The 27,107-nt window shown below is 43.8% G+C and overlaps 1 protein-coding gene across 3 annotated transcripts in view; it reads left to right on the forward strand.

The window, feature by feature from the left end:
- The window catches only part of SPATA6L (spermatogenesis associated 6 like), a 49,307-nt gene extending 38,412 nt beyond the window's left edge, over positions 1–10,895 (forward strand). For 2 of the 3 annotated variants that reach the window (XM_075931633.2, XM_089779223.1), the window contains 3 exons: positions 3,858–3,951; positions 7,500–7,616; positions 10,318–10,895. In XM_075931633.2, coding sequence (XP_075787748.2) covers positions 3,858–3,951; positions 7,500–7,598 — 193 coding nt within the window. In that variant the 3' untranslated portion in view covers positions 7,599–7,616; positions 10,318–10,895. The remainder of the gene's footprint in view (positions 1–3,857; positions 3,952–7,499; positions 7,617–10,317) is intronic. The other variant, XM_089779222.1, reaches the window with a different exon arrangement.
- The last annotated feature ends 16,212 nt before the right edge of the window (positions 10,896–27,107 follow it).

A 27,107-nucleotide genomic window follows, 5' to 3' on the forward strand; every position in this document is an offset into this window, starting at 1 on the left:
ACCACCTTCCTCCCTTCCCTCTGACTCCTCCATACACAGAGCATTTTGGAGATCAGTCAAAATAACTGTTAAATCATTTTTCTGTTAGGCATCAATCCAGCAAAGCACTTACAGGTGTAGTTAACTTTAGGCATGTGAGCTGAGTAGTTTTGCTACATTAAAATCAGTGTATGCTTATAGTTAAGTGATGCTTAAGTCCTTTACTGGATCAAGGTCTTTGGCAGGAATGGATTGTTATGGAGTATCTTTTATCCAGTTTGCTTCTAATTCTCTAATGCTGGGTTCCATGTAGTATGTTGGCTGAAGAATCCAGAAAGATAGAACACTATTTCCATTTATAGGTCTGTGTAGCGGATGGAAAAATGGGTGCTTCTGTGTGAAAAGGAAGCACTGACTAATCTCAAACTTAGAATAGCTTAGTTTGGCTACATTCCTCTTCATTGTATGCCATGTGAAAATAAGCTGTTTATTGTCAAAAGATCATCAACTACTGAAAAACACAGTGCTGTAACAGGGATCCTCTAATATTTTTGTCTATGTAGATATGACAAATTGTGTTGCAAAGGATTGTGTCTAGGTGCTCAGTTTTAACTATTATAAAAAACCGACTAGGGCTGAGCTTTCATAGATGCCTGAAGTTCAAAAAATTAAGTATCCAAGCTTCTTTACTTCTACAACCCAACAGGTACTAAAGTAGCAGTGGTGTTTTCTGATTAATAAATCATCCTGCTATTTCTTTTGAAAAGAGCTTTCCTTTCTTTTTGCTGCTGCAGTAATTTTCTGGTATGACTAGTTCTGTGCTCAAGTCCCCCAACCTGCCTTCTCTTGGCACACAACTGCCTAAATATTTAACTAAAAATCATTGATACCTCTAGGGCAGCCAGGTTGGGAGGGGACTTAGAAAAATGAAAGCTCTTATTTCACAGATGTAGTAGTGTGATTTTTTTATGTGGAGGAGGCCGCTTTCACCAGCTCAGCAAAGTCCAAATCTCACATGAAACTTGATTATTGACACAAGGGTAAGCTGAACTTGTTGGGCCAAGTTTTAGAAGTGTCCTTTTTTGTGCACCCAATCAGGGCCAGATTAAGGTGGGGGCTAGCCGGGCAGCTGCCCGGGGCACCAACCTATGGGGGGCACCTGATGGCAGCTGTAAGGGGTGCTGCACGCTTCAAGGTGTGCAGCGCGCCAGAGGGCAGGGCCACTCGCCCGGGGGTGGAGCCGCGTATGCATCGTGCGCCCGCTGCTCGGGGCGCAGGAATGGCTCGAGCTGGCCCTGCACCGAATTGCCTGCACATGTGATTTTTTGTGTGTGCATGATCTTTTGGATGTATCAAGTGATATCATTTATATGATCAAACCCAATTCAGGTATTTTAATGCTCCTTTTAGACACACAGACAGAGCTTCTATTGGGAAATCAATTGCAAATGCCAATGTGCAAAAATATAATTGTGTGAAGAGGCCGTGTTTTGAAAACTTGTCTCATTATATGCAGCAGCATGAATGGTACTGGTATATGTGTGGTTTAGGTCTGAGTTTTATCAAAACAAGATTGGTTATCTCTGTGACCAAACAAGAAAATTAGGCAGCTTTTTTATTATTGTTTTTAACAGTTTAACTCATTAAACCTAAGGATGTTTTTTGTCATTGTTTCAAAGTTGAGATTTTTGTGTCCAATTATGAAGTGGCAGCTTGGGGTGTGATGTAGTGCAAGGCTTACTTGGGACAATTCATCAGAGTGGCATTGGAGATCATTTGGCCTGCACTTAAAGAACTGGATTATTTTTGTTATTATGTGCAGCCCTGCAAACAATATGTTGATTCTGCACTTTGTGGATCAGCTCTGGCTTGCAAAGCATAGTTGCTTGTATAGTGCTCAGTGCTGCACTTTGTTGATGAATGAATATGTTGTTCCTTGGTGGTTGACGTTTATGGATTATATGACTAATCTTTGTGGTGCTTTTCATATTCATTTACTTTAAGAAAACAAATTCACCTTTTTCATGGACTTTATATCCCAAAGGATAAAGGTGCAGTCTTACCTTTGCTTATAACAGTCAAAGCAGGTGTGTAGCTGCACTACTTCTCAGTAATGTTAAAGCACATTGATTAATCCTCAGAACTCTTCTGTGAGTTGGGAAAACAGCAATAGGTCATTTTACCAAAGGGGTACCTGGGACATATACAAGCTTTACATGAAAGTAAGGGAGTAACAGAGCAGGCGAGAAGCCAGGGGTTTGCCCTTTTGGTCTAACCAGTAGGTGACAATCCTACACATTTTACTTTGCTTATTCATTTCCTACTTGTTCTCAATGCACTGGTCCTGCCCAAGAGAGTAGAACTCCTGCACTTCAGGACATACTAGGCATGATTTAAAGTGAATGTTCAAATTGCCGGGAGGCTCTAGCAATAATGTTAATTTGGGCATTTAGTTACATGGCAGAACCATGTATTATGCAGCCTTTGAAAGATGCTATAGTTAATTGACTACACTCTGTGCCGGCAAGGGAATCCTGCCAGCAGGGGAGGAGAGGGCTTCTTTGGATTATTGACTTTTTGCTCTCTGCAGTGGGGGAGGAGGGATGGTGGAAGAGAAAAGACAATGGCAAGGGGACAGAAAGGTGGGGAAAAGAAGATATCTGAAGAGATGGGAAAAGTTTAAGGGAAATGGGGATAGAGTGAGGGAGAGTAGGAAGTGGGGAACACAGGGGAGGGGGAGACAGGAGAAAATGTTAGCAAAAGGCAAGTGAAACATAAGTCCAGTGAAGGAATAGGAATGATCAGTAAGTACCAAATGTGAGCAGGGAAAAAATGTGCATGAGTGAGAAATGAATGGAGAGAATTAGAAGTGGAAGGAAATGACAGAATAAAATAAAAATAGCATGAAGGGACAGGTTGGTGAGAAACCAGCTGCAGGTAACAGCTGTTGCCTGTTTGAGTGTGAGAGAAACAATGAAAATGAGAGAGGAAATGGTTCATAAAGAGACAGAAGAGAAGATGGAGTAAAGAATCAGGAAAGGGAATGAATGAGAAGAAAGAAGAAAATATCTATCGTGCTTTAGATCTGCAAGACACTTAAACCCATGGGTGGTGGGTGCAAGAGGCAGGGGAAGGCATTGGGTACAAGAGGCCCCACCCACATTCTGCCTCCTGCTTCAGCATGGCTCCCAGGCTGCCTCTGGGATTCAGCCACCTTGAGGCTAAGACTGTGCACCACCTGGCCTCCCCATGCTCCAGGGCTGGGGAGTGTGGGAGCATGTGCCACCTGCTGTCCCCATAGTCCGGGGCTGGAGAAGCTGGGACTGCACGGCTCTGGGCTGGGGAGGCTCACGCGGTGGGGAGGAGGATAAAGACCTACCCCTGCAGTGGGAGGTGGCTTGCCGGGGGAGGAGAGAGCTGGAGCCTTGTGCTGTGGTCTGGGAGGCTTGGTTCCTGTGCTGGGTGGAAGAGATGGGGCTGAGGTTTGCCTCCCAGCTCAAGGTTCACCCACCACCCATGCTTAAATAGGTGTTTAACTTGGACTATGTGAGTTGAAGTCAGTGGAACTTCTCACATGCTTTACTGAACAAGGGGCCTTTGCTATCCATATCCACTAAGTTGTGCAATTGGACAGCCAAAAGATTGCCGAGTTCCGTCTTAAGTGGGTCCTCTGAAGAGTCAGTCACATTCTCAGTGGCACAACTGTGATACATTTTGTGTTTCAAGAGGGCCAAACACCTCTTGAAACTATCTTGCTTTTTCTTACACTGGTTAGTGTGTGAAAAAGGACATGATGAATAAGATTCCATCAGAGAAAATAAAAAGACTTAATGATGGAGGAGAATTTGGGATGTGACTAGCTTGATACATTTTTGCAGGTTATACTCCAATCCTCATTTCAACTGGGAAAAGGTCCACAAGAGAGTGCAGAGTCTCCTAACCTCAAACCAGGCCAAGCAGAGACTTTCCTTTGTGAGTATCTATGTTGTAACTCTAGAGCAACTAGTGCCAATACTGGCCTTCACTGTTTTTTAGGTTTCTCTGTCCACTCAACCTCTCACTTCCCTGGGTAACTTATAAATGTTCCAGCTGGGTTTTCAGCATCCAGAATATTCACCCAGAAATGTCTGGCTAGGTCGGGACTAAGTATTATCTCACTGTCTCACCGCCAGTACCATCTGTACCGTAAAGGAGGAAAAGACAGGTCTTGGGCTCACCAAACAAATGCAGCAGTGGTGTCCGTGGCTGTACTAGAGAAGGGATTGAGAACATGACTGAGGATAGAAAGAGGTATAATAATGTTAAAACCCACACACTCGAAGGCATGGAGAGATGAATTAACACAAGAACAGGGTTTCAGTACAGTTGCTGAAGCAGAAAGGCTGTTTTGATAAGTCTTCTGGAGCTGGTCCGTATGAATAGTGCTCTGAAGCATTGTGCCTTTTTTCATATATGAGCATCACCCGCCTGCCATTACAGGCAGTCCCCGGGTTACGTACAAGATAGGGACTGTAGGGTTGTTCTTAAGTTGAATTTGTATGTAAGTCGGAACTGGTACATATTGTAGGAGAAACTCTAGCCAAACATTTCTCCAGAGCTCAGTTTTATTCTCCCACACCTCACTTCCCTCAGTCCTTTATTCTCAAGCTGAGGTGTCTGCTGAGAAAAGCCGCTCCGCGTCTCCCTGGTCTGCTGGGGGGATGGGACGCTAGCTTTGCATCTCCCTGGTCTGCTGGGGGGAAGCAGCTAGTGCGGGGTTGCCTCACCCCATTTGTAAGCAGGGATCCGATGTAAGTCGGATCCATGTAACCCGGGGACTGCCTGTACTGGCAGGAATCTCTTTGCTAATGTAGGGATCCAGCATTTGTGGATCTAGCTGAGTATCCCATAGCAATTTTAAATACATCTAAGGAAGCGATTGGCAATTCACAGTCCTGCTTTTCTGTGGCTGTCATGCACCTAGATGTTCAGGGTACTCAAAGCTTTCCACACTGATTAGCTTATTTCTAATTTAACAAATGCACGTAATACATTTAATTCATACTAAAAGAGAAAGGATGTATATCAGAGCCATGATGCCTTCTCCCCAGGCAAACTAAATGACCCTTATTGATAAGAATATCCCCACTGAAATTATGCAAGGTGAAATTGGTGTTCTCAGTCTCCCTTTAGACATCTATAAAATGGGGTTAATAATAATAGTAACCAGGGCTCGACAGTTACGGCAATCTATTCGCCCGTGGTGAGTAGATTTTAGCCCGGCACGATGCCGCAGCACTATCAGCGCATGCGCAGCACAGTCTGCACATGCGCAGCATGCCAAACCGCGCAGCTGGGGAGCAGGGCTCGCCGCCACTTGTCAAGCCCTGATAATAACTACCAACCTCATAACAAGATGATAGAAGTCAGCAGGAGAACTTGCATGAATAAGGGTTGTGGGATTAGGCTTTTAATTTCATTGGCATATTTAAGAACTCTGGATCTTAAAATTCATACAGTTGCTGTCACAGCTTGACATCACAAAGGGTTCATCTGCCCTTGCATGCTTCTTTTGGCAGCCTGTAGTGTATATCCCATTTACATTTTAGTGTGGGAATAAATAGCAGTGTAAACAGTGAGGCATGGCTTAGGTGAGCACAGTAAAGACCAGGGGTGAGCAATAATTTTTGATGGGGGGGGGCACTCCAAGAATTTACTAAGTAGTCATGGGCTGCACTCTTCCATGATATTAACCGAGGAGGAGTGGGGTCTGAGATGGAGGTTGGGTGCAGAAGGGAGCTCGGGTAGGGCATTGGGATGGAGGAGGGGTGTAGGGTCTGGGAGGGGGTTGTGACCTGGAGCAGGGGACTGGGGTGCAGGAAGGGGTGCAGTGTCTGGGAGGGGGTAGGTGCAGGAGAGGATTCTGACCTGGGGGAGGAGGAAAGGAGGAGGTGCAGGGTCTGGGAGGAGATTGTGACTGGGGTAGGGGGTTCAAAGTGTTTGCGTTGTGACAGGAGGGACCTGTGGCAGGAAGTTGCAGTGCCAGAGGGTGCCAGGTGCAGGCTCTGGCTGGGAGGCACTTACCTAGGCAGTTCCTGACCTGCAGCCCAGTGGGATCTTCATGCAGCCTTCATGCCTGCTGCAGCTCCTTGCTGCTCAAAGCAGCCAGTTGTTGGAGCCATGTCTCTGTGCATGCCGAGCGCCCCTTGGGGAAGGGCAGCTTTGTGCACTGACTGTCTTGCAAACATGGCCCAGGCTGCTCCCATTGGCCGGTTTCCAGCCAATGGAAGCTGTAAGGATTGTGGTGGGTCTGGGGTCAGTGCACAAGGATCTCTCCCCAATGGGTGTGCACTGCAGGGATGCACATGGCTCCAGCAGCCAGCCTGCTTTGAGCGGTGTGTCAGGCAAGACAGCCAGGGAGCCTGCCTGAGGGTCCTGCTGGGCTGCAGGACATTGGTGGCTTAAAGGGTTGTGGTGGGCTGGATCAGAAGCTTTGGCTGGCCTGATCCGGCCTGTGGGCTGTATTTTGCCCAGCCTTGTGAAGATGCATCCAAAGGGAGTGGGTGTGCAAGTGAGTTACATACTCTACATGGCTCTCAGTGTCCAAGCTCTGCCTTTCCTTCCACACTTGCTGTTTTTAGCAGAGTACTGTCCTGCTGCTGCCCCACTGCCTTGCCTCTGCCAGAGCCTGACATGTGGCCACACATCAGAGTGTGAAAGTGGTGTTCTTTTCATTGTGGAGTATAGCTACATGTACACTCATGCCGCCAAGAATGGAGTGTAGTATAGAGGTAGCTCTAGTGCCATCATGTGTAACTTCACTGTGATTCTGCTTAGAAAAATATTTCTCATGAAGTCAAACAGAGCCAACACTGCTAACATTCATACTCTCCAGTGAGCAAATCCACTGCCCAGGGCCACATTAATCCCTGCTACAACTCCATCTACTTTAGGGGAGTTACACCAGAGATGACCTTGAGCCTGACTTTTTAAGTGACTTGCCACAGAGTAAATCAATGAGAAAGCTTGGAGTAGACATTACTACATTAGTAACCATTAGACAGACATCTATCAGATGCTTGGTCTTGCTGTGAGGGCATGTCACTGGACTTGATGACTTCTTGAGGTCCCTTCCAGTTCTACTACTGTATGATTCATTCCACTGAGCAACACTGCCTCCCTGAAACCTTGCAGCTCTTTTCTGCTTTTGTAGTCGTGTTGTTCCTGCTCTTCCCATTATTTTCAGTTTATGTCTTATATCAATCAGGAGCTGTTCTTGTTGCATAATTTCAAAAACTTCTAGATGGAGACATAGTTCAAGAGAGTTTACTGAAGCTGGCATTACTTGCTGCTATCTCACTAAAATGATTCTGACCAAAAATGCTGGGAAGTACAGAGGACAATCTCTTAGGTCTATTGCTCTGAATATATAATAAATTGTTTTAACTTCCCTAGAAACAGCTGATAGGTTTACTTTTGAATAGTACATTAACAGTGCTTATGAAGATAAATAATAAAATTAATCAGACAGGCTTTTTCAGGGAGCCACTGATTCTGAAATTGATGATGTCCTTGAAAGAAGGTCCATCTCTTTGAGGAGTTCCCCTCAGGATGGTTCACTGGAGCAAAGATATTGCTGAGTAGTTGTCATCAGAAAGGTAAGCTTCTTAAATGCTTCTCTTCACCTTTAGATTTACTGGAATTATTTCGGATTCAGGATGTGTATACATTTATAGTATTCTTTCAGGAGAATCTGTTGTAAAAGTTTGTTAAGCAGGCCTATTTCCTGACTGTACAATTGTAATTTACATGTAATTGCCTAAGCAAGCTATATTTTTGTGTTCTTAAAGTACCTAGTCACATTAAGAGCCAATAGACTCAAAAAAGTGACACCATAGAGTAGTTCTTTGTTTATTGCTTCTCTAGAATACCATATCCACTTTAATTAGTTTACATTAAAAAAACCTTTTCTTTCTCTCTCTCTCTCTCTCTCATCATGCGAAGTTCTGTCCAGTTAATGCCTCAGCACTGGCAGCAAAGATTCTGCAGTTGGAACTGTGTTTAACAGTTCTTGTTAGGTTTTCAAAGGGATCTAGGCAAGTGAAGGTGCCCAACTTCCATTTAATTTTAGTGGGATTTGAGTGCCTTACTCTTCTAGGCTCTTTTCTTGCTACATAAGAGAGAACAGAATTTAGTCCAGTCTCTCATTAGATGGATTACACTGCATTAGTAGCAGATGTAAAAAACTGGTCAGCTATTAAGTTGGGAAAAATTACTGAGGTTTTCAGTGTATGGTGACTAGATTTTCAGATAATCAGAGTTTTATTGTTGTTCAAATTGGATTGGGACACCGGAATTATTGCAAAATGAGCCAAAATATCATTGATGACCACCCTACACTTAAGATTTATCTGTCATGTCTCACCTGAAACGTGTCCTCTCCTGTAGCACTGTGTCCCCAACACCATACAAGGATCTATGTTCAGTAGAGCCTCAAAAAGAGAGGTGCCACTTGTCACCAGACCTCCTGCAATGAGGCCTCCAAATATTGAGGTCGCTCTTAGCTTCAGACATCTGACAGGATCACCGCCTGACATGGTAGAATTGCAGATAGCAGCCCCTCTAGTTCTTTCTCCTTTGCATCCATGTGAGCAGCCTCCAGTGCTGGCAAGAGGAGGGTGCACATAAAGGATGGCAGGAAAGGTGGAAATTCCCTACTTGCATGGATTCAGCCTATGTGAGTATTGAGGAACATGAGTTCTAGTCGTTCAGTTGCTCCTCAGCCTAACACTCTGTAATGTGTGCAGTGACTTTAAGAAGGATTATGTAGATCCTGTTCTCTACAGCTGCTGCGACAATTGTTGACACTCTTGGACCAGATGCTGCTTATAACTCTCTCTGAAATGCCAACTACAATTTAAAACTTAATGTTCACATATGGCAATAATTGGCCACCTTATTGCCTGGAGTGAGAGGTGAAACGGTGAACAGACATGGACCCAGAGCCGCTTGCTCACCACTTACAAGTGTTCTCGCTAGGTCAAAATTGAGACACACGTGGAAACTTCGTGGTGAGGCTTGCACTGCCACTGCTTATGCTGCACCTGGTGTATGGCTAAATTAAGTACTATAGTCTCCACCCTAGCCAGATTCTCCTGTAGCTTATTTAAACATCTCATTTTTACAGGCATCTCTCCCTGAGGCTGCTGCCATGTGGCTAGAGGTGCTTCTCTCAGTGAGAAGTTTCACAGAGCACTGACAGTGCAAGTAATAGCTTCTGCTGGAAGACTGCAAAGTTACACTAAAGGCGTATTTTGGCTGTAAGAATTATATGTAGTGACTTGAAATTTAAGGGTGGGGGGAGCTCTAAGGCACTTGAAATGTTGTAGTATCCCTCCTGAACGTCCAGATTAACAGCACCATATGTTCCATAAGATATCTTTACATACATACTAGTTATATAGCAAGGACTTAGGTGGTAAATTTCATGTAAAAAGTAACTACTATGCAATGAAGTACAACAGCAGATCCTCGTGACGGGTTTGGTGGTAATTACTATAGGCCAGAATAATTATTTCCATGGAAGATTCATGAAAGCCAGAGAGTCTGGGTCATGGACGTTTCCTCAAATTTTTCCCAGAACATATTTGGGGGGAGATAGGATGGGCACAGTGGAGTTTGGTGTCTGAGTGTGCGCAGAGGGTTTAGTCCCAGAACTCCTGACATTTGATCCATAAGAAGCTCCCATGCTATGTCCAGTGACCCGGATACCTTCCCATACTCCTTGGAAGTACAGCTGTAATGGAGGCTCATGAACAAGGTTTCCCTCCCAGGTCACTCCCCCTCTCAGGGGTTTTGAGGTCTGTGGCACAAAGTCGAGCTATAGAAAAAGTAATAAAGCCTTCAGCTCTATTACATTTTCCATTGACTCTGTGCAGTTTTGAAGGGAATAATGCACATAGGAAAGCTGTTCCATCTGCCCCTCTCCACATGTGGCGTACTGCAGAAACCAGGAATGGGGGTCCTGCCACAGAGTGACTGAAGCAAGCTAAAATCTGCCTAAAAGGAGAATAATCCTGATTCAAATCCTGGCAAAACTCACATTAGAGTAGGCAGGAGTTTTGCCTACATTAGGAGTGCAGGATTAGGCTCTCTTTATCTTAGGTTTAGGAAACATTGTTAATTAAGAGGACTTAATTGTGTGTCCTATATCTTTAAAATATTTTTTCAAAATCTCATTTCCCTGAAATTAAGTTTACAATAACCTAAAAAAACTACTTGCCTGGAAAACAGACTTCAGAAATTATTTTTACACAAAAATTCTAGTAGCTATTTTGTAATATATCCTAACTCTTTTAGCAGGAAAAACTCAACGACTGGTGGACTCGGATTTGAAGAACTGAGACAGACCTCTCCACCTCAGAGTTGATTGGGAGTTCATTCTCTGTGTGGTGTTATGTCTAATCTATTTCTTAAAGCAATACATTGTAGTTTGTGCAGGACAAGCACGTCCGATTGAATGATGGCAGTGTGCGGCTCAGATATTTTCATAAGTGTTAGTTCATTAAGGACTAAAAACAATAATAATGGTGCTGCAAATCTTTGGGCCTTAGTGGTTTGCAGAACTTTTTGCAGGTGATTCCACTGGGACTGGTCCAGCTTTGGAACTGACTATCTAGAATGAGTTGTTTTTTTCAGAAGTCAGTTCTCCTCTCAATATATGCACATCATTCTCATCTACCCACTTGAGGAGAGAGGAATAAAGACCCTTTGAATATTAAATTATTGTCTGACATTTTTTCAGAGAAGCAGTTAAAGTGAACATATGTTAAATGCACATCCTTTCTTGGAACATTTGTTTAAATAAAGTATTTCAAATAATTGTGTTATATAAAATAATTTATTTAAAAATGAATTTGTAATAAATTATGAAGATGGCATCTAGGAACTTTTTCTGCATGTTTTTAACTGTAGACTTGTCTGATGAAGCACCATTTAATATAGTTCTCTGCTGTTATTATGAATAATAAGAGGCTTACCAAGCATTCAAAAACTAGTAGAAGGTGCAGAGAAATAAGTCACAGATACAAACATTGGAAAGGAATTATAAGAGATTTTCGGAGAGAAACTAGATGTTTTGCTTTAGTCCCATTAAAACCCATTGGAGAGAATCAGAATGAAAACAGTGGCCTCATTCCTTCCTCAGTGGGAGTCTGCAATACTACAGCTGCCATCATCAGAAGCTTGTGAGGACGCAAGTCAGCAGCACTCTGAGTCCTAAGGGAATCCCCACATGTGAGAACACTGCTGCCTCCTTCTAAGGTCCAGGGCTAGACTGCTAGCACAGTAATTTCCCCAGGAAAGTAAGTACATGCTTGAGTTTCTCTGCAGCACAGTGAGTAGGAGAATGGAAGGGACCAGCTCTCTAGTGTGAATCCTGCCTTAGCATCTGTATTATACTTTATTATAATTAGGAGGAGTGACTGACTTAATTCTTCGTTTTGTGTTCCCTGTGGGCTGCCTCTTGCTCAGTGGTGGATTGTTGCATCAGAGGATTGCTCGTGAGTAAGAGTGAGAAAGATCACACCCACAGTCCTGTTCATCCAACCCTCAGCAGTACAATAGGAACAATAAAGTAAAAACCAAAAATTATTTTTAAAGCCTTTCAAATCTCCCTGGAGGCTTTTTGTAAACTGCCGAGGTAGAGGAGTGTAATGGGTCACATCATTTGTGGACTGCACCATTCACTTTGTTTAAGCTATTCAGCTGCTGTGTGGTATTCACCCGAATCACACAATGCTGTCTTCTTTTTGGTTCTGAGGGCGCTTCCCCCCCCCCACAATCCATGAAACACTTTTCAGAAATTGAAAAGCCATTCACGAATTAATCAGGAACTCATGAAAAGTCAGGGCAATGATCTCATGTCTATTAGAAATTAGCTCAGTGCCTTGTCAGCTGCTGGTAATATGCAACACACAGCTGTTTCCTTACAAGCACTCCCTTTATTGAACTATGGAAGTTTAGCATATCATTTTTAGCAGTGAGAAAAAATCCAAGTCTGGTACTGGCTGAGGGATGGACTAGAGAAGCAGTCGGCAACCTTTTCAAACCAAAGAGCCAAACAACATCAAAATTCAGAACAAGTGGCCAACAAAGAGCCAGTATAAGAATGCTCATTTGCATGACTGAAAATATACAACTTAATGTTACTGATAAATCAACATGCTTAATAATAGCATAAATGAAACATTGTACTCAAGGACTTTATTTAGTGGGACTTCTGCTGCTGCCTTCCCCCCTCCCCCCCCACTTCTCTGAAGTTTACATCATAGCTGGTCAAATTCAGCTTCCTGCACGCATTCAGGCTGTCTTCTGTCAATCTTGAGTGCGAATTACCTTTGATATGATTCAAATGAGAGAAAGCCTGCTCACACATATTGGTGGAGCCAAACATTGAAAGTAAGGCCAAGATGACATTCTACAGGGTGTTGTATGTGACTGGAAATTCCTTCTGTGCTTGCAAAAATCAGATTATCATTGTTCTCCAGTTTCTTCCTGTCAGCCCATTTGTGCAGTTTTGCCACATTGTCGAGCAAGGCATTCTAAATCAGAATTCAGCATGATGAATTTTCCTACCCAGATATCCAACTCATTGAAATCTGTTATTTCCATTTCCAAATCGCTGACTGAGATGCCTGAAACGACTGTCAAATCCAGTTCTTCAACGGACGCTTTATATGGCCAAATCATAAACTTAAATAGAGCACAACAAAACAAGACTTAAATACCCATTAGGAGCTCAGAAACAAACCTGGCAAGCTGCTGCAAATCAAGGCTGTAATTTGGACTCTGATACGAATCATGAAACATTCATAATCTTTCAAAATGTGCCAGTCTGCCTGTCTCGATATCTTTGATGAAGACAGTCAATTTTGACTCAAATCCATACACTGCCTGCTGCAGTCAGGACTGTAATTCCTTGCCCTTGTAGCTTCAGATTCATCTCATTCAAATGACCGGTAATGTCGAGATAGTAAAATTTGAGCAACCAGGCACAGAAATAGCCCCATATTTGCTTCCATACTGAGCCATATTTGGCTCTAGAGACATTGCAGACCTCTGGACTAGTGGGTCTAATAAATCTTTTCCATCTGTGACCCTTTTGGGTTTGATCTTGCCTGGCTAAAACTAGAATTGATGTGTGTCCTATTGTCCTCACCATTTCTACCCTCCTTGTGCCTTCTCTTTATCATACAATGTCCCATTTAGCATCTGCATTATCTAGTAAGGAGGTTTCTGTAAACCCCCTCATGACCAAATTAGCACAACCTATGTCTTTCTCTGAGCTACTGTAAGTGGCAATGAGGGGCACCTTGCCCCAGGAACTGTGTATTAATGCTGGCCATGGCTAGTCGAGAAACCGAGGGCCAGATTTATGTAAGATCTGTACATGTAGCAGAAAGTCAGCCTTGTGAGGGGTTGTAGAAGGCATGATGGACACATAGTCTCCTCTCTGCTGAGGGCCAGGCAGGCAGATAGCTGAGCCCCCAAAGTGACTGATCCTGGCCAGGGAAAGAATGTGCCCAAAGAAATTTATTCAGCACATCTCCACTGCAGTCTCAACTGCTGGCCTTGTATAACTGGTCTGGGTGGAGATTAAAGCAGCCCTTTTTTGGAAGAACTCACTTCTTCTGGTAACCCTTCTCCACATTGAATCTCCTCTCTGGATTCCTTTCATCAGCAGGAGCTAACTTAGCCTGGTCACAGAAAGACGGATCAAAAGATGAGATCAGGCTGGGAGGGGTTGTAAGTGCTTTGGAGGGATAGGGTCATAATTCTAAATGATCTGCACAAACTGGAGAAATGGTCTGTGGTAAATAGGATGAAGTTTAATAAGGACAAATGCAAAGTGCTCCACTTAGGAAAGAACAATCAATCAGTTTGACATATATAGAATGGGAAGTGACTGTCTAGGAAGAAGTACTGCAGAAAGGGATCTAGGGGTCATAGTGGATGACAAACTAAATATGAGTCAACGGTGTGACACTGTTGTAAAAAAGCAAACATGATTCTGGGATACAGTAACAGGAGTGTTGTAAGCAAGACACGAGAAGTAATTCTTCCGCTCTACTCTGCATTGATCAGGCCTCAATTGGAGTAGTGTCCAGTTCTGGATACCACATTTCAAGAAAGATATGGAGAAATTGGAGAAGGTCCAGAGAAGAGCAACAAGAATGATTAAAGGTCTAGAGAACATGAACGATGAGGGAAGACTAAAGGAATTGGGCTTGTTTACTTTAGAAAAAAGAAGACAGAGAGGGGACACGATGGTAGTTGTCAAGTATCTAAAAGAGTGGTACAAGGAGGAGGACAAACATTGTTCTCCTTGGCCTCCGATGACAGGACAAGAAGCAATGGGCTTAAATTGCAGCAAGGGAGGTTTAGATTGAACATTAGGAAAAACTTCCTAGCTGTCAGGGTGGTTAAACACTGGAATAAATTGCCTAGGGAAGTTGTGGAATCTCCATCACTGGAGATATTTAAGAGGAGATTAGATAGACACCTATCAGAGATGGTCTAGACAGTGCTTGGTCCTGCCTTGAGGGCAGGGCACTGGATTTGATGATCTCTCAAGGTCCCTTCCAGTTCTAGTGTTCTATGATTCTGTGATCCATTCCAGACTCCTGCTGGTAGAAGATTGCTCTTTTGCGTATATTGACTAGGTTTTTGGGATATTTGTGGAGGTTCATTTGATGGGGCATGTTCACAGAAGACCCTTTGAGGCCGTTCCCTAGTGTGCTGTTTATGCCACTGACACCTTGTTTTCTGGGGCTCCCCACCACCATGTCTTGCTGGGCCAGATACTCTGGTCTGCCCTAGACAAGGCACAGAGCTGGCTCCTCTCCCCCCGAAGAGCAATGCAACAGTGAACCACTTCAGCTCTGGGAGAATGCAGTTCCAGGGCACAGCACTCAGGGAACCAACCCTCAAAAGCAATCAAAGCACCAAGTAATAAGTCTCTGTAAGAGTTTTACATAATGAAAGCTCATTCAGGAAAGTCCCCTTTATCAATGAAAGGAGGGTATTCACACTGATTGTTCCCCCAAGTAACAATTAGTAAACAAAAGTGTGTTTATTAAGTAAACACTAGTAAACAAAAAGTGTTTTTATTAAGTAGAAACAGCAGGATTTAAGTGGTTGCAAGTGAAAACAGACAGATCAAAGTAAGTTACAGAATTAAAATTTAAAGAAAATGCATAGTTAGTTCTAATACATTGAAGCTTATTGTAAACTTACCCTAAAACCTGTTCTTATTTCCAAACCTTCAAGTCAAAGATGATCTTCTATTCTAATGTGGGTCTCCAGCCCTTCTTTTGGGTATGCTATGCCATGCCAGCCAAAGACAAAAGGACTCATAGCTTCCCATTGTTAAAGTAGACTCTTTTTTTCTGGGCAGAAATCTTTTGGTCTATGGAAAATTACCTGGTCAAATTGGTATCCCAGTATAAGGTGGTATAGTTACATGTCTTCCAAGGACCAACCACTGCTTTGAATTAAAGGGCAAACAAGTCTGTTTACAAGTCATTAAGTTGATCACCCAGTCATTAAGGATTCCTGAGCAACATTGATGGGTCTCATTAATACAATTAATATTATAAACAGTCTCATACTTTCTAACAGTGATGATGCATGCACCAAAATACAAGAATGATACATGCACTAAAATAGGATGTAGCGATCCAGCAGATTGTAACATTAAAATTGATCGGTTACATGAGGTATTTTATCCAAAGCATCTTCAAGTATTTGAAATGGCCTCTGGATTTGTGTGCTAACATTTTTATGCTCTTACTTTGTGCCTTTTAATTCTCAGGTGTGTAGAATTCCATGGTGAATGCACAAGGGTATTGTATAAAGTGTGTAGATTGGTGATTAGTTTGAGTCCTTTCAACTCCTTTTGCTGTGAGTGGGATTGAAGGGTGCTCAGCACCTTATGAGCCCCTCCTAGTCACTCTGTGCCTGCAAACACTTTTTGCATCCTTGTCCAAGTTTTACTCTATCTAAAAAGCATTTGTCCTTAACATGCAATTTTACTTTAAAAATATTCCTTCAGAATCATTAGATCTACACCTTGTGCATATTCATGATCATAGATGATTGCTTCAGTGGGAAAATAGATATTTTTATTTCTTTTCATTCAGTATGTGCTGCAGAGCTAGCACAATTTATAGGAGAATGATCTGGATTATTTTTTTTCTCACACCGAATCAGCAGGTTTATTAATGATATTCCAGCTGTATTGCCATATTTTGCTTTCTCTTATTCCTGTACAAACTCAGTGTCTTCAGTGTGGTTGTATATGTGTAATTTAGGGCAGAATTAGGTTGGCACAATCTCTGTTACACTGGATAATGTACAAGTCTCTTCTACTCCCAACAGATAAGCAAACAAAAAACCACCTCCACCCAACAATAAAAGTGGGTTTTACCCATAAAAGCTCATGATCCTTTGTTAGTTTCTAAGGGCATGTCTACACAGCAGGGCTAAAGTTGAATTAAGCTACACAACTTCAGCTGTGTCAATTGTGTAGTTGAAGTAAAAATAGCTTAATTCAGCTTTTGATGCTGTCTACATTACAGGAAGTCGAAGAAAGAACACTCTGCCTTTGACTTCCCTTACTCCTCCTGGAATGAGGGTTACAGGAATCAGTCAGAAGTCCTCCAGCTTTCAAAATAATGGGTTGCAGTGTAGACACGCTCTTTGTTATTTCAGAATAATATCAGTTATTCTGAAATAACGCTGCTAAGTAGACGTACCCTAAGATGCCACAGGTCCACTCATTATTTTTAAAAATGCACACAACTTCTCTCTCAGTTTCCAGGTGAAATCTTTTTTGTTGGTAAACTGAATGAGTGATTGCATGGTTTGAAACAATACAACTTAACAATAAAAACAGCACTGACATGTTGCAGGTTCATTATGTTTCAAAATGTACATTTTTAAGCCAGTAGTTAATTTAAGTGGCAGGAAATAGTAGCCTGAATGTTTTAGAAACTAAAGAGTTTTAAAATTAATCTTTAAGATCCTTCTGGCTATGAAGTCAGTTCATTTAAGACTCATAAGCACATTTTACTTTTGCAAATGAGCTATAACAGAATATTACAGCAAAATGTTTTAAAGCATGGTTTTATATTGTGATAGGAATCTAGTTCTGGAGTGTTGTTCCTTGTCCGGGTATTAATGTGGCAACACCCAATATATTATTGAGACGCGTACTTTGGATTCTCTCTTGTGAAAATGTGCATGGGATACAATAATTGTGGAAAGTTGGTTTTCTGATTCAGAAGGTAAAGTTTCTCTTGATAATATTTCATAGCTAAGCGAGGAACTCAGGACACTGGGAACCAGTTTTGCCATTGGTGCTAAACTTGAGAGCACATACAAATCCCAGTAATCCATATTGATGTGCACACAGTTGGTGGAGGTAATGTAGATTGATCGTGCAGCATCGAGGCAGCTTGCCCAGTCTAATACTGTTCTTAAAAAGAGATTGCCACAGTGCTATAGTCCTCTTCTTAGCAAGAGGGGTACAAGCCTCACTTGCACTGAGCATCTGCTGCATGTAGCTGAGGGAGGGGAGGCACATGTGGTTTGCTGACAACCAGTGGTAACCAGTGGGGAGGAACACAAAGGGGTGTCAGCTAAAAGGGGCCATGTGACCTCCTCACCTCACACCTGATACTCCCCTCCTCCCAGCCTGGGCCCACACACTCTCCCCAGCCCATCCCTTCCCGATCCCACATCACCTGCAGCAATAGGAGTCTATCCTACTGCACTGCACCAGGCAGTGTGGCCAGAGGCTGCCTGAGAGAATGTAGCCACCCGACCCCTGCCCCTCCCTGCATTCTGCACAGCAGGTAACATTGGCAGGAAGTGTGGCTGGAGGCTGCCTGAAACTTAAGAGGGCTGCTGCACCACCTCATCCCTTCCCATCCCCATCCCATTACCTGGCAAGGGCAGGGTCTCTGCCCCTCTGTTGCTACACTCCACTGGGCAGTGTTCCTGCTCCCAGCCCATGTGGCTGGAGGCTGCCTGGGAGAGTGTAGGAGCTTGGCAGTGTGACCAGAAGAGGAGAAGCTATGGCTGCTGGTCCCTTGCTCCTCCCCTCACATCATTGGGGTTGTGTGTGTCCCTGCATCAATGGCTATGCTACTCCTGATCCTGGAGCTGTTCTTATTGACACTGTGTAGAACAATTCCCAAGGACCCTTCTCCCTTTGGGGAGAGGCTGAAAGCGCCACTCTGTGAGCTTGCTCCCTTCCCCTGCAGCCAGGCACGACACCCCTGCCATTTCCCCACATGACAGTGGGCACGTGTGTGTCAGCAGGGGCTGGGTGAAAGACCATGACAACGAGCCTTTCCCCAGTCCCCACACCAAGACATAATATCTCCTGATCTTCACTGACCAGGTGGAAGTAAAGTGAAACAAAACACCCATGCACGAAATGACAAGTCAAAGGAAAGAAAAAGTAACAAAAACAGGATGTTTGCAACTGCCCATTCATCTCAATAGGACTCTGCACTACTACACTTCTACCAGGAGGTGGAGCTGTGTGAGGCTATAAATCAGCAACACTGACATGGAGGGCCTTTCATCTGCTGGCAAAATGGCATCTCCCAACAGTGAACAAGTAGAGCTGTCTTCTAGTGTGCTCCTCTATCCAGAGGTGACCCAAATCCATAGGAAAGCAGTGTTTTCAGGTAAACAAGCACCCAGGTGTCCGTCTGTGATGTTGTGGGCAGGACACTGGACACGCCAGCTCTGCAGTGTGCATCTTTTTTCTCTATTTCCCTCATGAGGCTTCAGGGAAGAGATGTTACACCAGTAGGATAATCTTTTGGGGGTTAAAATTAACCCTTCCGTGACTTCCCTTCCTTGAGCTTTCCCTTCTGTGGGTGTGTTGGCTTGTCAGGCCATTGGACTCCTAATATGAGCATTGCTTGTGGGTCATTAATGAGGGTATGGCTGCTGTATATATATCCAGCATGAAAATACACCATAGAGACTGAGATTTACTAGTTCACTATTTAATCTTAGCATATTTCAGGGGTGTTCTAAAATAGCTGATTCACAGTCCAGTGGTGAAGGCTGAGAGCATAAAAAACGATGCAGGTAAAACTGAACTGTCAAGGTACGCTGCAGGCTAGTTTACAGCAGAATGTAAATGTTGTCAGAAAGTACTTGGATGCTCTACTACTGCAGGTAGCGGACTGCAGACTCAAGACTAGCTGTGTACAAAAGCAATGTGATCATTGCCTACATAAATGTGTGCTACAGTGATTGCTAGATTAATCTGAATAATTATGTGACATTGTTAGAATAAATTGTTCAAGTGTTATTTGGCAGTGACAGTATTTATTGTACAGGGACAGGGTATTAGCATGTTAGTTGTATTAGGGCGATTAACACTTATTTTAAAATGAGAATAGGTGCTGTATCTGTTTTTGATCTACTAGAACTGAGTGTGGAGTAATTGGCAGGAGCTGTCCTTGTTTAGTTTGACAGAAAGGGGGGTTGGCGAGTGTAGCGGGCAGGGGGCACAGCCAGGGCCGGATTAAGGGGGGGGGCTAGCTGGGGCTAGCTTCCTGGGGTGCCAACCTATGGGGGGCACTGATGGCAGCTATAAGAGGCGCTGTGCGCCCAGTCGTGCGGCACCCCTTAGAGCTGCCATCAGGCATCGCGTGCCCGATTGCAGCTGTAAGGTGCGCAGTGCACCGGGGAGCGGGGCTGCACATGCGTCATGCGCCTTGGGGTGGAGCCACGCATGTGTTGCGCGCCTGCTGCCCAGAATGCAGGAATGGCTTGAGCCGGCCCTGGACACAGCCCCATAGGAATAGTATAAATGAACCATTGTACTCACAGATTTATCATTGTACTCACAGACTTTATTTAATGCGACTTCTGCTGCTGCATCTTTTTTGCATGTTTCTTTGAAGTTTACATCGTAACTGGTGAAATTCAGCTTTATGCATACATTCAGGCTGTCTTCTGTCAATCGTATAGTAGGGGGCTGGAGATATGGGGGTGCAGGAGTCTGGATTGGGGCGTAGGGGGGCTCAAGGCAGGGGGTTTGAGTGTATGAGGGGCTCCAGGCCCAGGGTTGGGCTGTGTGGGGGTGCAGGAGTGTTATAGAAGGGGGCTGGGAATGAGGGGCAGCAGGAGTTTGGAGATGTGGGGTTATGACAGGCTCAGGGCAGGGGTTCAGGTGTATGATGGGCTTAGGGTGTGGGGGGTGCAGGAATATTATGATGCTGTGGCCAGATGGGGGCTGGGCCCCAATTGGGGAATTGTTGGCCAGGCTTAATTTTTAAATAAAGTAAAATATTATGTCCAACACAAAAGGTTTCAATATTATCTTATGGCAAGGGTGGGGAACCTTTTCTGGCTTGGGGGCCACTGACCCACTGAAAAATCAGTTGGGGACCACATAAGTGAGAAGCAAAAAAAAAAGTCCAGGGTTAGTGAATTTTGTGGGCCTCCGAAGCTCTGGAGTGGGACCCAAAATGAGGGGTTAAGTGTGCAGGACAGGGCTTCCAGTGAGTGGGATAGGAATGGGGTGCAGGATCTGGGAGGGAGTTGGGATGTAGAGAGGGTGAGAGTACAAGGTCTGGGTGGGAGGTAGGGTGCAGGAGCATGCTGGGGGCATGGTGTCTGTCCAGGGGGGAGGGTGCAGAATCAGGGTGGGGGCAGGGTATCTATCCAGGGGCGAGCTGCAGGTAGGTGTCTGGCCAGAAGAGAGGAGGCAGGAGCAGGGTAGAGGTAGGTGTCTGACTGGTGGGAGGGTGCAAAAGCAGGCTAGGAGCAGGGTGGCTGACAAGGAAGAGGGAGTAGAAGCAGGGTGGGGGCAGGGTGTCTGTCCCAGGGGAAGGGTGCAGGAGCAGGCTGGGGGTGTGATCAGGGCTGGGTCTTGGTGGGGGAGGGAGTGCATGAGGTGCAGGTCTGGGCATGATTGATTAGGGGTGCTTGGTTTTGCACCATGCGCCGCTTCCAGGCATTAGAGGCTTTCTCTGCTGCTCCAATGCGAGCAGCGGGGAAAGTCTCCAGGAAGTGCATCTGTGCACTGCTGTTCCCCCAGCTGAGGGGAGCGGCAGTGCACACAGCCATTTCTGGCTCTGCTTCCTAGCAAGTCAGATCGGCAGGGAGGCTTGAGGCTTCCCCCCGTCCTCCTGCAGGAAGCCGGTGCTGGCTCTCTAATTTTGCAGGGGGCTGTGAGGCTGGAGTGCCAGTGCAGGTTCCGTGCTGCAGGAGGGGGGAAGAAAGGAGAGCTGAGCTGAAGCTTGTGAGTGAGGAGGCTGGGTGGAGGGGCAGGCGCAAGGAAGCCATCAGCAGGGTGAGCAAAGAGCTTGCTGCGTCCCGGTACTGTGCACCATGCTGCGTGCAGGGCTTCTTCCGCTTTAGCTCTGCCTACCCCAGCCTATTGACACTGATGTAATTACGTCTTTCTGTCATCTCAAAGGAAATGTTTTTAATATATATAGATGTCATTAGTGTATTGCTTGCTGAAGATCATAATATCATATCTCTAAAGGTCATCATCCCTCCACCCTCCCCTAGGCTGCCTAGGAGCCACCAGGGCACCAGTGTAATAGTACAGTGTAGGGCCACGTAAATATGACATCCCTTCTAGTACTGTTGAATTATTCTTACTACATAATCTCATGTTACAGAACACTTAGTTGGTAAATTGTTGTCATATCAACCCTTGCACTAGCTTATCTGACTCCAGTGCTATTAGTCTCCATTTTCTTTTTGAAGGAAGCCAGATACATTTTCTGGTATCTTTTAAGGGCAAGATATTTGACCACACCAATTTGCAGCAATTGAGCATCTGATCATGTTTTCAGATGTTTTAATTGTAATATAGGAATGAGCTAGACTCTGCAGATCATCTTACATGAATTGCCAGATGTCCTATGGTATAGTATTTTGTAAAGCTAGCAAAGAAGAATGGGCAAGGATTACATGTCTGAGTCCAACAATTGGCTGGCAGTATTGATTCATTAAACCTTACTGTAAGGTCTCTACCCTCTCCTTCAAATCCCTCCCCAAAACCAACATCTATTGTGATGCCTGTAAGTTATTAGGCAACTAATAATAGCTAGACTGGGGGGTTAGTTGTAGACAGTTGATATATAATTTAAAAAAATATTTTGTGTTTATCTCTCTCCCTCACCCACTGTCTGTTGCTTGTTGTCTTAAAATTGTGAGTTGTTTGGGACAAGGGACTGGTCTTGTATGCTTCTAGCACAGAGGAGATGCTCTGAGTGGGTACTGTAGAAATTCTAATACTAGTAACAAACTTTACCATCACCATTTATTTTGTAAAGAATGTATTCTTTGAAACACCAGGAATATGCCTTTACTAATGTTTGGAAGTGCCTAATCCATTGTAGATGCTCCTGGACTGCAACCCGAAAGAACATGCCTGAGCATAACAATTAAATCTGATTTCCTTTCCCCCAGGCCTCCGTAACTTCTCGTAGGTCTCCGTAATATCTGAACTCTGGTGTATTTTCATCCCATTTTAATCTGATTGACTGGACTTTGCTCAAGAATTCCCATTGTAGTCAATGGGCATTTTATCTGAGTAACTGCAGGAGAGGACCTTTTCCTATAGGATTGTTGAACTTCTCTGCTATGCATGCAAATCAATGCATAATATCATCAGAGAGTGATGACCCTGTAGGTTACGCTTTCAGTAGTTTGGCTCTGATTCATTATGGTACATAAGCATGTACATGACTTTAACCATGTGACTAATCTTGTGGAAGTCAGTGGGACTAACCATGTGCTCAAAGCTTAAATATGCTGCTGGCTGAGGCCCATAAGCATTCCTGAATTCCATTAAGAGTGAAATAAACAAAACAATTTACAGGCTACACAGTCCATACAGAGAGTTGTAAATAATCATCAGAAAATTTTTAAAAAAGTTTAGCTTAAAGTTTTTAAATTATGGGTATATAACTCGTTTAGCAAGCAGAACTTAGAGCTGTAAAATGCTCAGATGCCATACTATCAACTGCAGCTGTGACCAACAGTAGATGGAGTTTAAAGTATTTATCTGTACAGGGTGGGGCCTTGATCTTTGCCTGGGGTTCCTAGCTGATTCATGGTATTAATATGAGACATGAACAATACAAATCTTTTTTGCCATCAGGATGAAATTGCCATTACCCACTGTAAGTGGGCGAATAACTTAAAGAATGATGCCCATTTAGTAAGAAAAAGGGACTGGACACAGTTACTCTGATTTCATAATTTCATTTAATAATTGCTCAGCATGTCATAACTACAGTAACAAATCAAGTGCTTTACATAGAGGGAAATCACAACTGATTATTTGGTGACACACTTACAACTTAGGGTTACACTAAAATGCTGTATGCTCTACTTCCACTGTGTTTCTCTTGTCACCCTTCTTTGTGTATCCTGGAGAGGTATTCTCAGACAGAAAAATATAGTTGGAGTGCACAGATTATGTGTGTGTTACTGTGTGAAAGTCTATGGGCTTGATTTTCTCCTGACTTACCCCACCAATTGTTACTGGTAATGCCACTGAAGCCAATGGAGCAATGTAGGAGTAAAAGTAGTGGAGATAAGAAAAGAAGTAGACTTGTAAGAGAAAAATACTTTGTTTGGAATGGTATTTGCCACTTTTTTAGTTGTCAGGATTAAATGAGGTCAGCAAACTCCTCTGGGCCATATTCTAGGCTGTTTTAGGTATGCACAACTCAATTTCAATAGGGACTTGTGTGTGAAAATGGAGAGAAAAATATGGCTCTTTAGATGAAACAAAAGACAGGACTATGCAGCACTTTAAAGACTAACAAGATGATTTATTAGGTGACGAGCTTTCGTGGGCCAGATCCTATTGATCTGAGGAAGTGGGTCTGGCTCACAAAAGCTCATCACCTAATAAACCATCTTGTTAGTCTTTAAAGTGCTGCATAGTCCTGTCTTTTGTTTCAGCTACACCAGACTAACACGGCTGCATCTCTATCACTGCTCTTGAGATGGCAATTGTAGGGCTTCAGTGAAACTAGTGGGAGTTATTCCATTGATTGCATTGGGGCCAGGAATTGGTTTCTTTCTAACAGAACATGCACTTGTTCCATTTTGATGTTGTTGAAAGTGGTGGTAATGATGGCTAGGCTGTAGAAACGTTGTAATAATGCTGTGTTTACTAACACACTTTTTAGGTTATCGCTCCCAACTATATTATCACTCCACTTTCTGTACCATTTGTGTTGGGCCCTTCACAGACACTTGTCAGGGATGGTCTAGACCAGTGTTTCTCAAACTGTGCTCCGTGGAGCCCCAGAGCTCCGCAAGACATCTCCAGGGGATCCGCAAGGTTGACAAATTGGAAACATCGATAGGTACAACACATACAATCAGTGGATCGCTGGGGCTCTGCATAAGTACAATACATACAATCAGTGAACTGCTGGGGCTCCGCATAAATTTTTACACATGTTTTTGGGCTCCGGAGTCCTTTAGTTTGAGAACCACTGGTCTAGACTCTAGAAGGTGCTTGGTCCTGCCATGAGTGCGAAGGATTAGACTTCACCTCTTGAGATCCCTTCTAGTCCTATGATTCTATGATTCACAAGTTCACAGTAGGGGAGGGTGCCAACAGCTTTTCTCCCCCTACTGCTCTTTCAGACCACACCTTTGCATACATGCTCAGGTATCAGCTGCTACATAGGAGGGACAGAGAACAACTGCTCCACAGCAAAGCTAGGATTAACCGTTATTATGTAACATTAGGAACATGGCACTATCCTTTTAGTGGAACTGTTTTGGCCTTGATGGTGTGCACACACACAGAAAGCATACTTGAGGAGGGGTGTCCAGGTGCAGTCTGATGACCCAGTGGCCCTTTAACTCAGAGGAAGGATAAAACTGTTAGCTTGGGGTTTTTTTGCTGGTGAACTTAAACAAGTGATTTCTGTTCACCACAGGGAAGATAAAACTATAAGCAAATAGTATATATCATGCTTATGTGGCTTCATTTTTTATCTTCTAAAATGTACATAAATGTTTCATATATGTTAACTAGATGCAGTTCCTTTCTTCTCAATTGGTTCCTAGAAAGGTTTCCATTGAGACACCTAGGGCTCGTCTACATTGGCCCCTTTTCCAGAAGGGGCATGTTAATTTCATGAGTCGTAATAGGGAAATCCGCGGGGGATTTAAATATCCCCCGCGGCATTTAAATAAAAATGTCCGCCGCTTTTTTCCGGCTTTTAGAAAAGTCGGAAAAGAGCGTCTACACTGGCCCCGATCCGCCGGAAAAAGCGCCCTTTTCCGGAGGATCTTATTCCTACTTCAAAGCGCCCTTCAAAGTAGGAATAAGATCCTCCGGAAAAGGGCACTTTTTCCGGAGGATCGGGGCCAGTGTAGACGTTCTTTTCCGGCTTTTCTAAAAGCCGGAAAAAAGCGGCGGACATTTTTATTTAAATGCCGCGGGGGATATTTAAATCCCCCGCGGATTTCCCTATTACGACTAGTGAAATTAACATGCCCCTTCCGGAAAAGGGGCCAATGTAGACGTAGCCCTAGTGTCACTAAATTTGGACAATCCGGTGTGAAGGATTTTAAGAGTTATGAATGATTTTGAACAAGAGACTCCCACAGATTTCAGAGGAAATTTCATGGTTAAAACCGTGTGTGCCACTTATAAAATGTTGGGTCCAATCCAGAAGTTGTTTGCACAGCTGGAAAAGGGCCTAAAGCAGCAGTAACATTCTTTTCCCCTTGGCTGTGTCTACACTGGCATGTGTCTACACTATTCTGTTTTCAGTTTTTCCGGAAAAGGAGCATCTACATTGGCAGGCTGCTTTTCCGGAAAAGCCCTTTTTCCGGAAAAGCGTCTGTGGCCAATGTAGACGTGCTTTTCTGGAAAAGAGCCCCGATCGCCATTTTCGCGATCGGGGCTTTTTTCCGGAAAAGACTACTGGGCTGTCTACACTGGCCATTTTCCGGAACAGTGTTCCGGAATAAGGACTTATGCCCGAGCGGGAGCAGAATAGTTTTTCCGCAATAGCGGCTGATTTTGTACAGTAGAGCATCGTTGCTTTTCCGGAAATTCAAGGGCCAGTGTAGACAGCTCGCAGCTTATTCCGGAAAAGCGGCTGATTTTCCGGAATAAGTGGCCCAGTGTAGACACAGCCCTTGTGTATGAGGCCAGATCTGTGGAGCTCCCTAGAAGACAGAATCCAGAACTGCATGCAAGGAAAATGATTTCTGGAGGGAGAAAGCAAGTGTTTGAATCAAACTTGGTGGGTCACACCCTAAGCTGCTATGTGGCCACAACTACATATGAGGATTGGCATCCCTGGATTTAACAATATCATCAATATATAGGTAGATTGTCTGGTGCTGCAGCTCCTCCTATCTAGCAATATCAGCTTGCAGGTTGGCTACACAGGTTCCTTAGTGCTAAATCATGTGTTGGATAGGAGGATTCTTTCCCCTATTCCCTCTGCAGGTAAAAGATTTGCTTGCAGTTTTAAGATTGGGCCCCTGAGGGAATAGTCTCCTTTCCATAGTGAAAAGGGTAATCCGTACACAGTAAAACTGCAAATGTATCACTAGTGAAAGCAATGCAGTGTCAAAGCAGTTCATTGGGTTTTTCCTGCCATAACAGCAGAAAACCAGAATTCCACGGAAGGATGAAGTGTGGATGGTACGACAGAGAAAGGATGAAAGAAAGAAATATTTAATTAGATCACATTGTGCCCTATAAGAAACGGGTTACAGAAAAGATTTTTTAAAAAGGGCAAAGCATAGTATAGACAACTATGGAACTGGTGGGCTTTTTGTCCTATTAACAAAGCTGTACAAACAAAGATATTTTTATACTAGTTCTGCACAAGTAAAGTATTGATTTACTTAGTTTGTACATGCTTTTATTTTGTATAAACATATCAGTACTTTTACTTGAGAGTCACACTGTTATATTTTACAATGTTTATTTTAGATACATAGTCTTATGTTTTGCTAACAGGGCTGGTGACAGATTTCGCTGGGCCCTGGGCAATGTGTGTGGGGGGGGGGGGGCCATAGGGAGAAAGGGTGGGGCT

This window comes from Pelodiscus sinensis, chromosome 6, assembly GCF_052426305.1.
Source record: "Pelodiscus sinensis isolate ZL-2025 chromosome 6, ASM5242630v1, whole genome shotgun sequence".
Classification (NCBI taxonomy): domain Eukaryota; kingdom Metazoa; phylum Chordata; order Testudines; family Trionychidae; genus Pelodiscus; species Pelodiscus sinensis.